Below are 12,937 nucleotides of genomic sequence, written 5' to 3'. Positions count from 1 at the left end.
AGCAAGCTATGAAGTCGCTAAACTTATTGCCCAGCATGGCAAACCGTTCTCAGACGGTGATTTCATAAAGCAGTGCCTTATCAAAGTCACAGAAGTAATATGCCCGGAAAAAGTGCAGGATTTCAACAACGTGAGCTTATCCAGAAATGCAGTGGTGCGGAGAATCAAGGACTTGTCAGCTCCAAAGGACAGCATCACTGCTCCACAGTAATCATGTGTCAATATGTCGCCTCTAGTGTGTGGCCCGAGCCTTTGCTTATTTTTCTGTATTGGCCCTCACCATAAAAACTTTGGACAACCCTGCCCTACTTCATGTAATCCAGCTCAAAGTGACACAAATCAGTCTTCAGATAATGAGTAACATTAAGACGTCAACACAACACAAGATCTGTTTAAATGTTTTGTTTTTTTTATATAAAAAAGATAATCTGAAATTACTATCAGTATAATAACTTAACTAGAACTACATGCATACTTACATTGCCTATATAGTTTAAATTAAGGCTGGCCAGTGTTCCCTTTGATTTGGCTGCCATGGCATTTCAGATGTGCATGCTTATTCTCTTAATTTGGAAGTGCTAACCGTAATGACCACAAAACATACATTTTGTCTAGCTAAAAAATATTTAGGTTTGTTTTACGGCAATATTAACCATAGTGCTGGTAAACTTTGCTAATAAATTGCATACGCGGTTAAGTTTTTATCTACACAGAATTACATGAATTTTATCGCCAACATTTATTCTTGGCCCGTGGCCTTCCATCCAGATGCATTTTGGCCTTTAATCTGAATTTTTGGCTCCTCTGTTGTAAATGATACATGTTGACAAGTACAATTGTTTATCTTCATTTAGCTTGGTGGCCTAGAGACTTTCTAAACTGTGTGCTTGTCTTCAGGGCTGAAATGTCAATCAACAGAAAGCATCGTGTTAATTGAAATTATTCACAAAATGCACATTTTGCCCATCAAATGTCTCTTGTTCAATATCAATACGTCTCCCTGGTTAATCTGGGAGCGTTAAAGCAGCTGCAGACATTTTGACAGAGACAGACAATCAAAAAAACAACACAACACATGACTTTCTATCCTGTGGTGAATGTAAGAAATAGTTTCTCACTTTTTTCCAGCCTGCAGTTGAATGCATCCTCCCAGAACTCAGTAAGCACTGGAGAGGCAGCCAATTTAGATGGAGAGAGATCCAGCAAGAAGTCTCTCAGACCTGGGATGAAAGATTTCTGAATGCCAAATCCTATGGCTCCAGCACAGAAGCTGAACCTCAGCATGTCTGGGTCAGTTACCCAGGCTTCACTGCCTATCCACTGGCGAGGTGGAGAAGGCTCGAGTGACAGCTCCTCCAGCAGAATCCTCATGTCTCCAGGGGATGTAAATGCCACAACAACCGTAGCTGTCGACCTGTAGATAAATTATAGTGTATTGTGTTATGTTAGTAGACCTACTAACATAAAACAAACGGTTTTAAATACTTCAAAACATGCTTTACTTTTCTTGGTGTTCGAAATGCTGGAAAAAGAAGATACATTTCAAAATTGTCACTGAGAAAATGCAACAATAGTTCATCTTATATTAAACTCAACTTTATGCGGCTTAGCTTGCCAAAGTTCAGTGTCAACAAAGGGAACATCGAACCTGCGGATCACATCAGCTACTCTCTGGATCCTGCTACGTGGGTGATTCCGATAGAAAGATTCCGAGTATTCCACACAGATCCCCTCTTTGCGTGCTGCGTCCAGGAAAGACGCCATACCATTATTGCCATAGTCTGAATCTGACCGGACAGCTCCTATCCAAGTCCAGCCAAAGTGTTTTACCAGCTTGGCCAGCGCTTCAGCCTGGAATTGATCACTAGGGACGGTTCTGAAGAAATTGGGGTACTGCTGCTTATTGGACAGACATGCACAAGTGGCAAAGTGGCTCACCTAAAGGGAAACACAAGTGTAATTGTTCCACAGGACATTCAGGAAAAAACAGCACTGGTCTACTTTTAAAACAATATCAAAGAAAATATTTAGCTTAGCCTACTTGAGGGATGTTAAAGGGCCCAGTGATGCGCGACATGCTGATGGATGGCGTGGACCCAGACTCACCAACGACAGCCATCACCATACCAGATTTTGAGCAATTGTCGCGGGTATAAAACACCGGGTCCAGGCCATTTGAAAGCTGGAAGGCCACATGCACCGTCACGGGCACCGAGGCGCACGAGTCATAGATCCGATAACCGAGTTTGATTCCCGGCAGCAGCTCTGTGCTGTTGTTTATCTCCTCGATGGCGAAGATCATTGCACGGGAGAAGCGCAGTTCACGGGAGTCAATGCTGCACACAGACACTCAAGTCACTGTTTGAATTCAGACAAGGACAATTCACACTTTTAATCGAAATATATAATAAAGGGGAACTGCAATTCATAGTTATTGTCAATAACCTATACAGTATACTCAACAGTATGCAATCAAAGAGTTGGAACACCAAAAACAAAGAATTACAAACAGTGTCTGTCAATGATTCATAAGTGTCTCAAAGCACATATTATTATATGTCAACTAAAATTTTAATTTGTTTTTAGATCTCTTAAATATGTTGGCTATAAATCCATTGTTAAAACATCTTTCAGTTAATAAAAATAATGATTGATACAGTCAAACTAATATTTTGGTGTATAAATTTGGCTAAATACTGAATTGGCATTCTATGTGAAATATTAAAAAAAATTTACGTTTTCAGTACAACACAAAGCCTGCAACACTATTGTAAGCACATCATACACATCTAAATATTTCTGTCCCCACACAGACCAACATCCTCTCATCCCCCACTTCTTCCTCTTACTAACCTTCCTGTGCATCTTAATGGCTCAGGCATGGTGGTGTAGTTATGCTTCACTGTGTACATGTAGTAGTGTATGGACAAAACACCACCAATAATGTAGTCACCATCCATTGCAAATGCAGGAAGACGAGTGGTACCCTGGAGCTTACATTTCACAGATGAAGTCTGAGTGCTGACCCCAGCACCAGTTCTATCCTCTGTAAGCCCAGCCCTTTGTTTAACATCATCCTCAGAACCATTCAGGACAAGAGCTGAGTTTAGTTCACACAAACCCAGAGACAGGATCAGACCAATACAGAAAGCAGAGATCTCCATCCCTCAACTGTGAGCATGTGGGCATACTGTATGTGTGCTTTATAGATTTCCAGACAAAAGCTCTCCTCCCTCTATTCTATGTTAGTTACAGTTCATCACAAGAGGATGGCCTTATCCAACGGCCTTTGACTAACTCTTGTCTAATTCTTTTGTGCGCTCCATGTACAGTATAATGTAAATTTAGTTTTTATGTCTCTTTTCTACAATTGTACAGTTAACATAGTAAACAAATATCTTCCTAAACATATCTTCCTAATTTTGTTCAAGCCTTACACCTTTTCCTGCTTTGTTTTAGCTCAAATAATTTTGTTATTTATCAACCTCAACCCTATTATCCCATGCATTTGTGTGTAACAAATTTGTGTTTTTCTATGTTTTATCTGATATTACATATTACAAATTTTCATCTTTAATCCAATATTATTTACTCTCAATGTGGATTATTATTAAAAATTAATATTATTTTATAAAAGAAAAGAACCAAAAACTTATGTTGTGCATTTTTTTACTTTATTTTTCAACCTACTTTTACATGTACTGTATTCCTATGACAAAAAAATATTTAAGACAATAACATTTCAAAAGAAAGTAAAGGTAAAGACTTTGTTGAATGTAAACAGCATACTGTATATTGCTATCTTACCTATTTTCAAGCCTGAGATGTTTTATGATTGATTTTTGTTCATTATATGTTTTCTGGTATTCTTCTCTGGCTTAACCAATATGGTAAAACACTTTGGGGCAAATATACACAGTATAAGCCCGAAACTGGAGGCCAAAATGGCAAATATCTCCACAGCCACAGTGAATTTCCCAGGAGAGGTGAGATATGCAGGGATAAAGGTGATCCAGACTGCACAGAATATAAGCATGCTGAAGGTTATGAGCTTGGCTTCATTAAAATTATCAGGTAATTTCCGAGCTAGGACAGCTAACACAAAGCAAAAGACAGCCAGTAAACCTATGTACCCGAGCACAGCCCAGAACCCAACAGCTGAGCCTAATGCACACTCCAGGATGATTCTCTCTTTGTATATATTTAGGTTTTTAAGTGGAAAAGGAGGACTAAGAACTAACCAAATAGTACATATTAAAACTTGAATAAACGTGAAAGACACTACAGTCATTCTTTGCTGTGGAGGACCAAACCATTTCATGACATTACTACCTGGGAGTGTAGCTCTAAAGGCCATTAACACTACTATTGTTTTTCCAAGAACACAAGACATACAGAGGACAAAGGTGATCCCAAACGCTGTGTGGCGCAGCAAGCAGGAGTACTCAGAGGGTGCTCCAATGAAAGTTAATGAACATAAGAAACATAGAGTCAGGGAGAAGAGCAGCAGGAAGCTCAGCTCAGAGTTGTTGGCCCTGACAATCGGGGATGTCCTGTGGCGATAGAACACAGCCGCTGTTATAATAGCCAGACAGGCGCCACCAACTGAGAATGTAGCCAGGATGATTCCTAGGACCTCGTTGTAGGAAAGAAACTCTACAGGCTTGGGGAGACAAGTGTCTCTCTCTGCATTAGGCCAGAACTCCTTGGGGCAAGAGAAACAATCAGGGGTATCTAAAAAAGAATTAAACAAAACGGGCTGTTAGCAATAATAATGGATATTTAATGTTGTACAGTACATTGGCTTTGTTTAGGAGAAAAAACAAATACCTGTAGCATTATTAATCTCTCCCTCAGGACATGGTATACAATCATAACAACAGATTGGTTTTCCTTTCTGAAGCACTTTACGAGTTCCTGGAGGACAGCTGTCAGTGCACACTGATATAGGAACCTGGCACATTTAGAGAAACAAACTCACGAACAATCAAGTGTGCTCCAAAATTATTTTAACTGTTCACATTTTTTTAAGTCTGTTTGAAAATAATACTCATATGTCAGCATATGAACTAAAATGTTACATAGTCACTGTAACCTCTTAAAGCCACTTCAGTGTAATTGTTGTGGGACAAAATATACAGTCTTCTATGCAAACATCCAGCAATCAAGTTAATTCTTTTTGAACAAATTACTTCTTTGTATTGCTATCCCTCTGTTTCAGTTCAGCAAAGGAACACTTTCCTAAAGGGGGAATTTCATAATAAAATGTCCTAATAAAAACACCCTTACATAATTTCTGACATTGAAATAGTTTAATGATTAGCTCTTTCCACAGCAAGCATGTACACTATCAGTAGCTTTCAAGAGACTAATATAATGATATCTGCACAGCAAATATCCAATTGTTAGGGCCAACAACTCTGATTGGCTTAGTTTGCTTTGAAGTTAGCTTTAGCTTTAATGGTACTGGTATGTGTTTCAGGATGTCACGGAATAGGCGTGGAAACAGTAATGGTGACGACATCAAAGAACAAAATTTTAAATTGTACTTGTTGTTAAAGTAGCAGACGCCCTATCATGCTAATCAGTGAGACAACAGGGTTTAGGGTGATAGGCTATTAGTGAAGTAGTTCCGGGAGTCCAAGATCAGGCACAGTGGGCAAGATTTTCAGGTTGATAGTCAGTGTCAAAAATGGAGGAACTGGCGATGAGTGTGTGTCTGCAAGAAGGGACGAGATTCTGAAGCTCAGGTGTTTGTTTTGCTGGGAACCATCTTCCGTTGTAGAAATCCCCAAAACTTACAGTTTGTTTGTCATGGAAGAGGTTGTTGTATTCCAGATGGTAAGAAGGCTGAGCCGAGAATCAGATAAAATTCACAGGTGAGCAATGAAGCTTTCTTTCACTTTCTTTGTTAGCAGGTGGCTGAACTGGCTCGCTTATAATGTATAATGCTAATGTATGACCTGCATTTGAGAAAAATGGATGGTTGTGCAGAGATTCCAGGGTTAATGGGTAACAAGCTTTGCAAAGTAGGGTTGCAGAGTGCCGGGGTTACAAGGCAGGCATGGCTTCCAACAGAGAAAGACTGAATGTGCGGAAGTACATTTCAAAGATAACGCACACTTTCTGATCTGTGTTGCCGTTCTCAAAATCTGTTCCCTTCAGTAAAGAACAAAAACCTCTGAGCTAGCAAGCTGGAGGCTAAAAATTGCAAGTTTTAGAGAAAATGTGGATCTTGCAACAAGGCAGGCCTGCTTGGCTCTAGGAAAGATTGTAAAGATTTACAAACATGTTGATGGCCGGGGTGGTGGTTCCCCTCTTCTAAAGGGGGACCAGAGGGTGTGTGTCAATGACAGGGGTACCACACTTCTCAGCCTCCCTGGTAAAGTCTACTCCAAAGTGCTGGAATGTAGGTTCCGGCCGACAGTTGAACCTCGGATTGAAGAGGAACAATGCAGATTCCGTCCTGCTGGTGGAACAACGGATCAGATCTTCTATCTTGCAAGGATCTTGGAGGGAGCCTGGGAGCATGCCCAACCAGTTTACATGTGTTTTGTGGATCTGGAGAAGGCGTATGACCGGGTCCCCCAGGAGATACTGTGGGAGGTGCTGGGGGAGTATGGGGTGAGGGGGTTCCTTCTCAGGGCCATCCAATCTCTGTATGACCAAAGCGAGCGCTGTCTCCGGGTGCTCGTTAGTTATTCAGGCTTGTTCCAGGTGAGGGTTGGCCTCCGCTGCGCTTTGTCACCAATCCTGTTTGTACTATTTATGGACAGGATATTGAGGCGCAGTCGAGGTGGGGAGTGGTTGCAGTTTGGTGTGCACGGGATCTCATCATTGCTTTTTGCAGATGATGTGGTCCTGATGGCATCATTTGCCTGTGACCTTCAGCACTCACTGGATCGGTTCACAGCCGAGTGTGAAGCGGCTGGGATGAGGATCAGTACCTCTAAATCTGAGGCCATGGTTCTCAGCAGGAAACCAAGTGTGCCTTCTTAGGGAAAGGAATGAATCCTTACCCCAAGTGAAGTGAGTTTAAATACATTGGGCTCTCGTTTAGAAGTAAGGGGACAATGGAGTGGGAGATTGAAAAAAAAAAAAAAAAGAAGGCCCAGTCAGTCCTAGCCGACCCTAGTCACCCCCTGAACAGCTGTTTCATCTTGTTGCCGTCTGGCCGGAGATTCAGTCTGCCTAAATGTAGGACAAACAGACATAAAAATTCTTTTGTCCCAGCTGCTATAGGCTTTTTCAACAAGTCAATGTGAGGTGTGGTCTTTGGTTTTGTTGTCTTTGTATTTATTTTTAGATGTATGGCTGTTGTTTTGTATAACCTGTGTGTTACATGCTGCTGCACAACAAATTGCCCCTCGGGGATAATAAAGACTCTTGAACCTTGAACCTTGATTGGTTTTAGAATTGGCGCAGCGGGTGCGGTTTTACATTCCAGTTATCGCACCGTTGTGACGAAAAGATCTACCAGTCAGTTTTTGTTCCTACCCTCACCTCATGAAGGCTGGTTCATGACCAAAAGAACGAGAAGGGTACAAGCGACCAAAATGGGTTTTCTCAGGAGGGTGACTGTGCTTCTCCCTTAGGTAAGAAGGAAAATCATAAGCGAAGAGTACGAAGTAGAGAAGCTGCTCCTTTGCATAAGACGTTTTGGGACTGATTGTTGGGGATTGCCATAGCAGTAATCATGTCAGGGCGTAACCACAAACCTGGGAAAACTTGATGGTGTTGTTACGTCTAGGGGCTCCAGAGTTTAGCAGTGCGTGCAAATGACACAAAAGAGCTATACAATCGGTTTGCCAGGACACAGGTGAAATGAGTGGCCCTACTTGTCGCCCCATCATCCAACCAGCTCTTTCACCGTGGTCTGGCACTACTTAGTCTGTTCTCCTTTGACAGTACATTTGTGGATGTTGAAAACAAAACACAACTTGATAGGGAAAAAGGAATCTTCGTTATGACATTCAGTAGCACATCTCTCATCGAGACTCCGACTTAGTCTCTCACTCTGTCTCTCACCAACTTCTCTCAATCCTTCTCTCAATCACTCCTGTGCTACCCCCACAGATAAGCCACACTCACCTCAGCCTGGCAACCAAAAAGAAAGATGATGAGGCCAGTACAAATGGCAATACACTAGTAAGAGCAAAATATCTTTAACCATTTATCCAGCTAAAGTGACAGTATTTTGTGAACAGTTAACTTAATATTTTATGTAGCATTTTCTTTTATGGCAAGTGCAAGCAACTGCAAACACAGGGGGGCGGGGAGATACCAGTACTAGGAGCCCCAACTAGAGCCAGCTGCTGGAGAGCGGTATCTGCCATTTTGAATCATAGATAATTTTATTTCAATTTCAATCATGGTGGGAGCTCCTGTAATTTTTTTGCCACCTACAAGCTTTATTGAGGTACTGACACTAATGAGCCACATATCATTCCTTCCTCTGATTCGGAGAAACATTAAGTTAGTACAATCAAAGAACAAAAGAATGGCCTATAGAAGACATGGAGATGGTCAGAATCTACATAGACGAGGGGATGTTTGGCTATTGTTGTGTTTTCAACAGCTCATTTCTTGATAATCTTGCCTGACATGGTAAGGAAAGATGAACTTGACCAGACATAGACCAAGGAAGAGACTTGTGGCTTGCTGTAATGGAGACAGAGGTGACAGAGAAGCCTTTGACTTTTGTTGCTTTGACTGCCTAGCGTTTCGTCCAAGTAGACCATCATCTTAGGGGGCTCATGAAGTGTATACTCAAGACGAGGTGAGTTGATGGATGATATTGCTTGTAAGATTGAAGCAGTATGCTTTATGAGCAAGGTAGGTTTTTGTTGTGTAGTTGTTGTTTTTTAATGTATGAAAACCCTGTACGTTGACCTTGAGTGCTGAGAAAGGTGCCTTTAAATAAATTGATTTAACTTATTCAATAAATGTATTATTATTTAAGGCGATGCATGGTCTGCTTCCATGTTCAGTTGTGGCAACTGCTTCCAAAAAGTCAACTAGGTAGAGTCAGTTAAGATCACTAAATTGTGTGTTAAATTATTGCTTTGGGCTGCTTACCTGTGTGCCACCATCCACCCAGGTGAGGTTCCTGTTGATTTGGAACTTCTGGCCCACCGGCAGTGATGCATCGTATTTCCCTACTGTCACCAATTTGATGCTGCCACTTTCACTTTTTTGCCAGTTAACCAGTTCATATCTGGCCACAGGATCACCGTTGGCATCAAATGACACATCATAACCATTTTTGGAAAAATTGACTTTCTTCAGCTGAGTAAGAACCTGTGAAGATAAAAGGAAAACAATAAGGGAGAGAAATTAAATTATATTTTTTTATACAATGAATATTAAATGTCATTATAGGTACATTATAGGAAAAAAATTGGATTTTCACTTATGTTCAACTGACCTCTTTGGATTCTATCCTGGTAAATTTGTCACACTGTGTTGTAGAATGTGTTTCCTGACACGCTGCTTTATGAATGGCATAAGCTATTGCATAAACAGCCTTGTATACCATGTTAGTGATCCGGAGCTGAGATGTGTCAGTGTACGGGCTCTGGAGCCTCTTTATGTCTTCAGTTCCATCACATAATCTCTTGCCTATGGCTTCACCTAAAATTATAATAGAGGCTTTGAGAAATTATTACATTGTTAACAATAACAATATCAGAATCATGGGATGGATACACATAATATTCATCACTTTTATTTACATTGCAAGATAGGGTGAAGGTCTATGCTCTCCGAGTGCCTTTTTATAGTTCTTTTGCCAAACGCGCCATGCAGAAACTAATATCTACATTGTTCGAATGTATTAATAAAATATTACTTTATATTGAATTTCAAAGCACGGTTTTGTAAATGTACCTTTTTCTGTTTTGTTGTAAAATAGTTGCTGTTTCAGTTCATATGTAAACATATATATATATTTTTTTTAAACCAGCTTACGTTAACACAAATAAACCACATTTCTCAAAGGTAAAAGAATATATGTTTTCCTTTACTTAACCCTTGTGCTGTCTTCCCGTCAAAATTGAAAATCAACACTTTTGTTGACGCTTTTTATAAATGTTAACTTTTTCTTATGGTTATCCGTTTTTTTTTTTGATTTAATTTTTGTGCTATTCTTGACGTTTTCAACATTACATAACACCAACTTATTAACTGTAGTTGTACAGTTATTTTTGGAATTCATGGTCAATAAACCTCCTTCATAGGAAATTATATCTAATGTTTGAGTTAGAAAAGCAGAAATTAGGAATTATTTAGACTAAAATTAAAGGAATGGATATTGATGGATTATCACACACTCGAATATGTCAACTTTTACTCAATACTATTTCGAAACCACTTAATTTTTTTTTCTTCTTCATAGGCTATAAAATGTAATAAAAAACCCAAAAAATCAATGAAAGTAGAGACTTGTACTTGCCAAAGAGTGTTGTGTGGAATCATTTATGTCATTTTGGGTACTTACAATTGGGTAATTAAAAAGAACATTAATATAGGAAAATGGGTCAATTCGACCAGAAGACAACCTGAGGGTTAAATACTGACATGATTTTTTTGTGAGTAAAATAAATGCAAATAACCTAACTAGAACTACATACCTACTTACATAGCCTGTATACTGAAAATGCTAACATGCTGCAAGTATAATTTGTAATCTATTTTTTGGCTTGGTGGCATTATATACAAATCACAAAAATCACAATATTAAATTACCATCTTTGGTCAATATCAGTACATCTCACTGTTAATCTGGTGTTTGGCCCAAAAACAGCTGTGGACATTTTAACACTGTAAACTCCATTCAGACAGACAATCAAAAACACAACACAACACAACACAACGCAATTACAAGTGAGTGTCTTTTCTATTTTAAACACAAATAGCTTTCTCACGTTTTCCCATCCTGCAGTTGAATGCATCCTCCCAGAACTCAGTAAGCACTGAAGAGGCAACAACTTTAGAAGAAGAGAGATCCAGCAAGAAGTCTCTCAGACCTGGGATGACAGATTTCTGAATGCCAAATCCTATGGCTCCAGAACAGAAGCTGAACCTCCGCATGTCTGTGTCAGTTACCCAGGCTTCACTGCCTATCCACTGGCGAGGTGGAGAAGGCTCAAGTGACAGCTCTTCCAGCAGAATCCTCAGGTCTCCAGGCGATGTAAATGCCAAAACAACCGTAGCTGTTGACCTGGAGAGAATTTACAGTGCATTGCATTACGTTGATATAAACACAAAATATATGATTTTAAATAGGCTTTCAGAAACTTAACACAAACATAAGATACTTTGCCTTTTGTGGTGTGTTGAATATACAGTAATGGGATCACTAATCCAATTTTATAACAATATCAATAAAAATGTGTAAAGATACATTTCCAATTTGTCACTGACATAATAAAACAATCTTCTATCTTACATCCAAGTAAACATTTTTGTGTTTTTTGCACTGAATTTCAGTGTCAGCACAAGGAACAAAAGCACAATCAGTGATGTAGAAACCTGCGGATAACATCGGCTACTCTCTGGATCCTGCTTCGTGGGTGGTTCCAATAGAAAGATTCAGAGTATTCCAAACAGATTCCCTCTTTGCGTGCTGCGTCCAGGAAAGACGCCATACCATTATTGCCATAATCTGAATCTGACCGGACAGCACCTATCCAAGTCCAGCCAAAGTGTTTTACCAGCTTGGCCAGCGCTTCAGCCTGGAACTGATCACTAGGGACGGTTCTGAAGAAATTTGGGTACTGTTGCTTATTGGACAGACATGCACAAGTGGCAAAGTGGCTCACCTAAAGGAAACAACGGTGTTACTATTTAATGGGTGAGACAAGCAAAAGCAGCACTAGTCTATTAAACACAGTTTTACAGCAATCCAAAATATTTACCTGAGGGATGTTAAAGGGCCCGATGATGCGTGACATGCTGATGGATGGAGAGGACCCAGTCTCTCCAACAACAGCTATCACCATACCAGATTGTGAGCAATCTTCAACGGTGTCAAACACCGGGTCCAGGCCATTTGAAAACTGGAATGCCACTTGCACAGCCACGGGCACCGAGGCACACGAGTCGTAGATCTGATAACCGAGTTTGATTCCCGGCAGCAGCTCCGTGCTGTTGTTTATCTCCTCAATGGCAAATATCATTGCCCGTGAGAGGCGCAGTTCCCGGGAGTCAATGCTGCACAAAGACACTCAAGTCACGGTTTGACAAGGATAAGTCACAATTTTGAGAACTGCAATTTATAGTTTTTCAAATTAGTTATGGCTGCATATCTGTGTGAACCAAATACTGTTTTAGTTTTTATCAAAGAGGTAGAACACAAAAATGCAAAACACAGGATTATAGTATCAGTCAAAAATTCACAAACCTAATGCACAGATTATAAATCAACTCAAACTAAAGTCATAATTTGGCTTTTAATTTAACCTTTTAAAAGTGTATATATCACTGCATTTACCACCTATATTTTAGTTAATAAAGAAAAATGCTTATATTTCATATAGACTAACCAACATATGTAGTATATATGTAGTACATATATACTACATATATAGCTTAATACTGTGTCCAACAAAAAAAGCTTTTAACCCAATTGTAAGCACATTTTACAGAACAATGTATATCCCCACACAGTGTAACATCCTCTTATCCCCCACTCTCCAGAGGGAGACTCTTACGAACCTTCCTGTGCATCTTGGGGGCTCAGGCATGGTTTTGTAGTTATGGTTCACTGTGTGCATGTAGTAGTGTATGGAGAAAACACCACCAATAACGTAGTCACCATCCATTGCAAATGCAGGAAGACGAGTGGTACCCTGGAGCTTACATTTCACAGATGAAGTCTGAGTGCTGACCCCAGCACCAGTCCTATTCTGTGTAAGCCCAGCCCTTTGTTTAACAT

General features: G+C 40.0%; 2 protein-coding genes across 2 annotated transcripts in view; both read right to left on the bottom strand.

Moving 5' to 3' along the window:
- The window catches only part of LOC117942304, a 20,024-nt gene extending 16,825 nt beyond the window's left edge, over positions 1–3,199 (bottom strand). The window contains 4 exon segments of the mRNA XM_034867708.1: positions 1,074–1,414; positions 1,649–1,938; positions 2,042–2,336; positions 2,854–3,199. Coding sequence (XP_034723599.1) covers positions 1,074–1,414; positions 1,649–1,938; positions 2,042–2,336; positions 2,854–3,164 — 1,237 coding nt within the window. The 5' untranslated portion in view covers positions 3,165–3,199.
- A 630-nt stretch (positions 3,200–3,829) lies between these two features.
- Positions 3,830–12,848, bottom strand: LOC117942303 (extracellular calcium-sensing receptor-like). Its single transcript, XM_034867707.1, has 8 exons — positions 12,718–12,848; positions 11,919–12,213; positions 11,533–11,822; positions 10,926–11,221; positions 9,428–9,633; positions 9,079–9,300; positions 4,831–4,954; positions 3,830–4,734 (listed from the first exon to the last, which is right to left on the bottom strand). Exons 1-8 carry the CDS (start codon positions 12,822–12,824, stop codon positions 3,830–3,832), a joined length of 2,445 nt encoding a protein of 814 aa, XP_034723598.1. The 5' UTR covers positions 12,825–12,848.
- Positions 12,849–12,937: the final 89 nt, after the last annotated feature.

Source organism: Etheostoma cragini, chromosome 3, assembly GCF_013103735.1.
Source record: "Etheostoma cragini isolate CJK2018 chromosome 3, CSU_Ecrag_1.0, whole genome shotgun sequence".
NCBI classification, from domain to species: domain Eukaryota; kingdom Metazoa; phylum Chordata; class Actinopteri; order Perciformes; family Percidae; genus Etheostoma; species Etheostoma cragini.
The sequence above is the reverse complement of the archived record's forward strand: the minus strand, read 5'-3'. Positions and strand labels throughout refer to the sequence as shown.

Excerpts from the sequence above, each read along its gene's own strand:
- LOC117942303 (XM_034867707.1), bottom strand. The coding sequence starts at position 12,824 with ATGGATGGTGACTACGTTATTGGTGGTGTTTTCTCCATACACTACTAC. Across the intron at positions 11,823-11,918 it reads GGCCCTTTAACATCCCTCAG|GTGAGCCACTTTGCCACTTG; the intron begins GTAAATATTTTG and ends TGTTTCCTTTAG. Across the intron at positions 11,222-11,532 it reads GTAGCCGATGTTATCCGCAG|GTCAACAGCTACGGTTGTTT; the intron begins GTTTCTACATCA and ends AATTCTCTCCAG.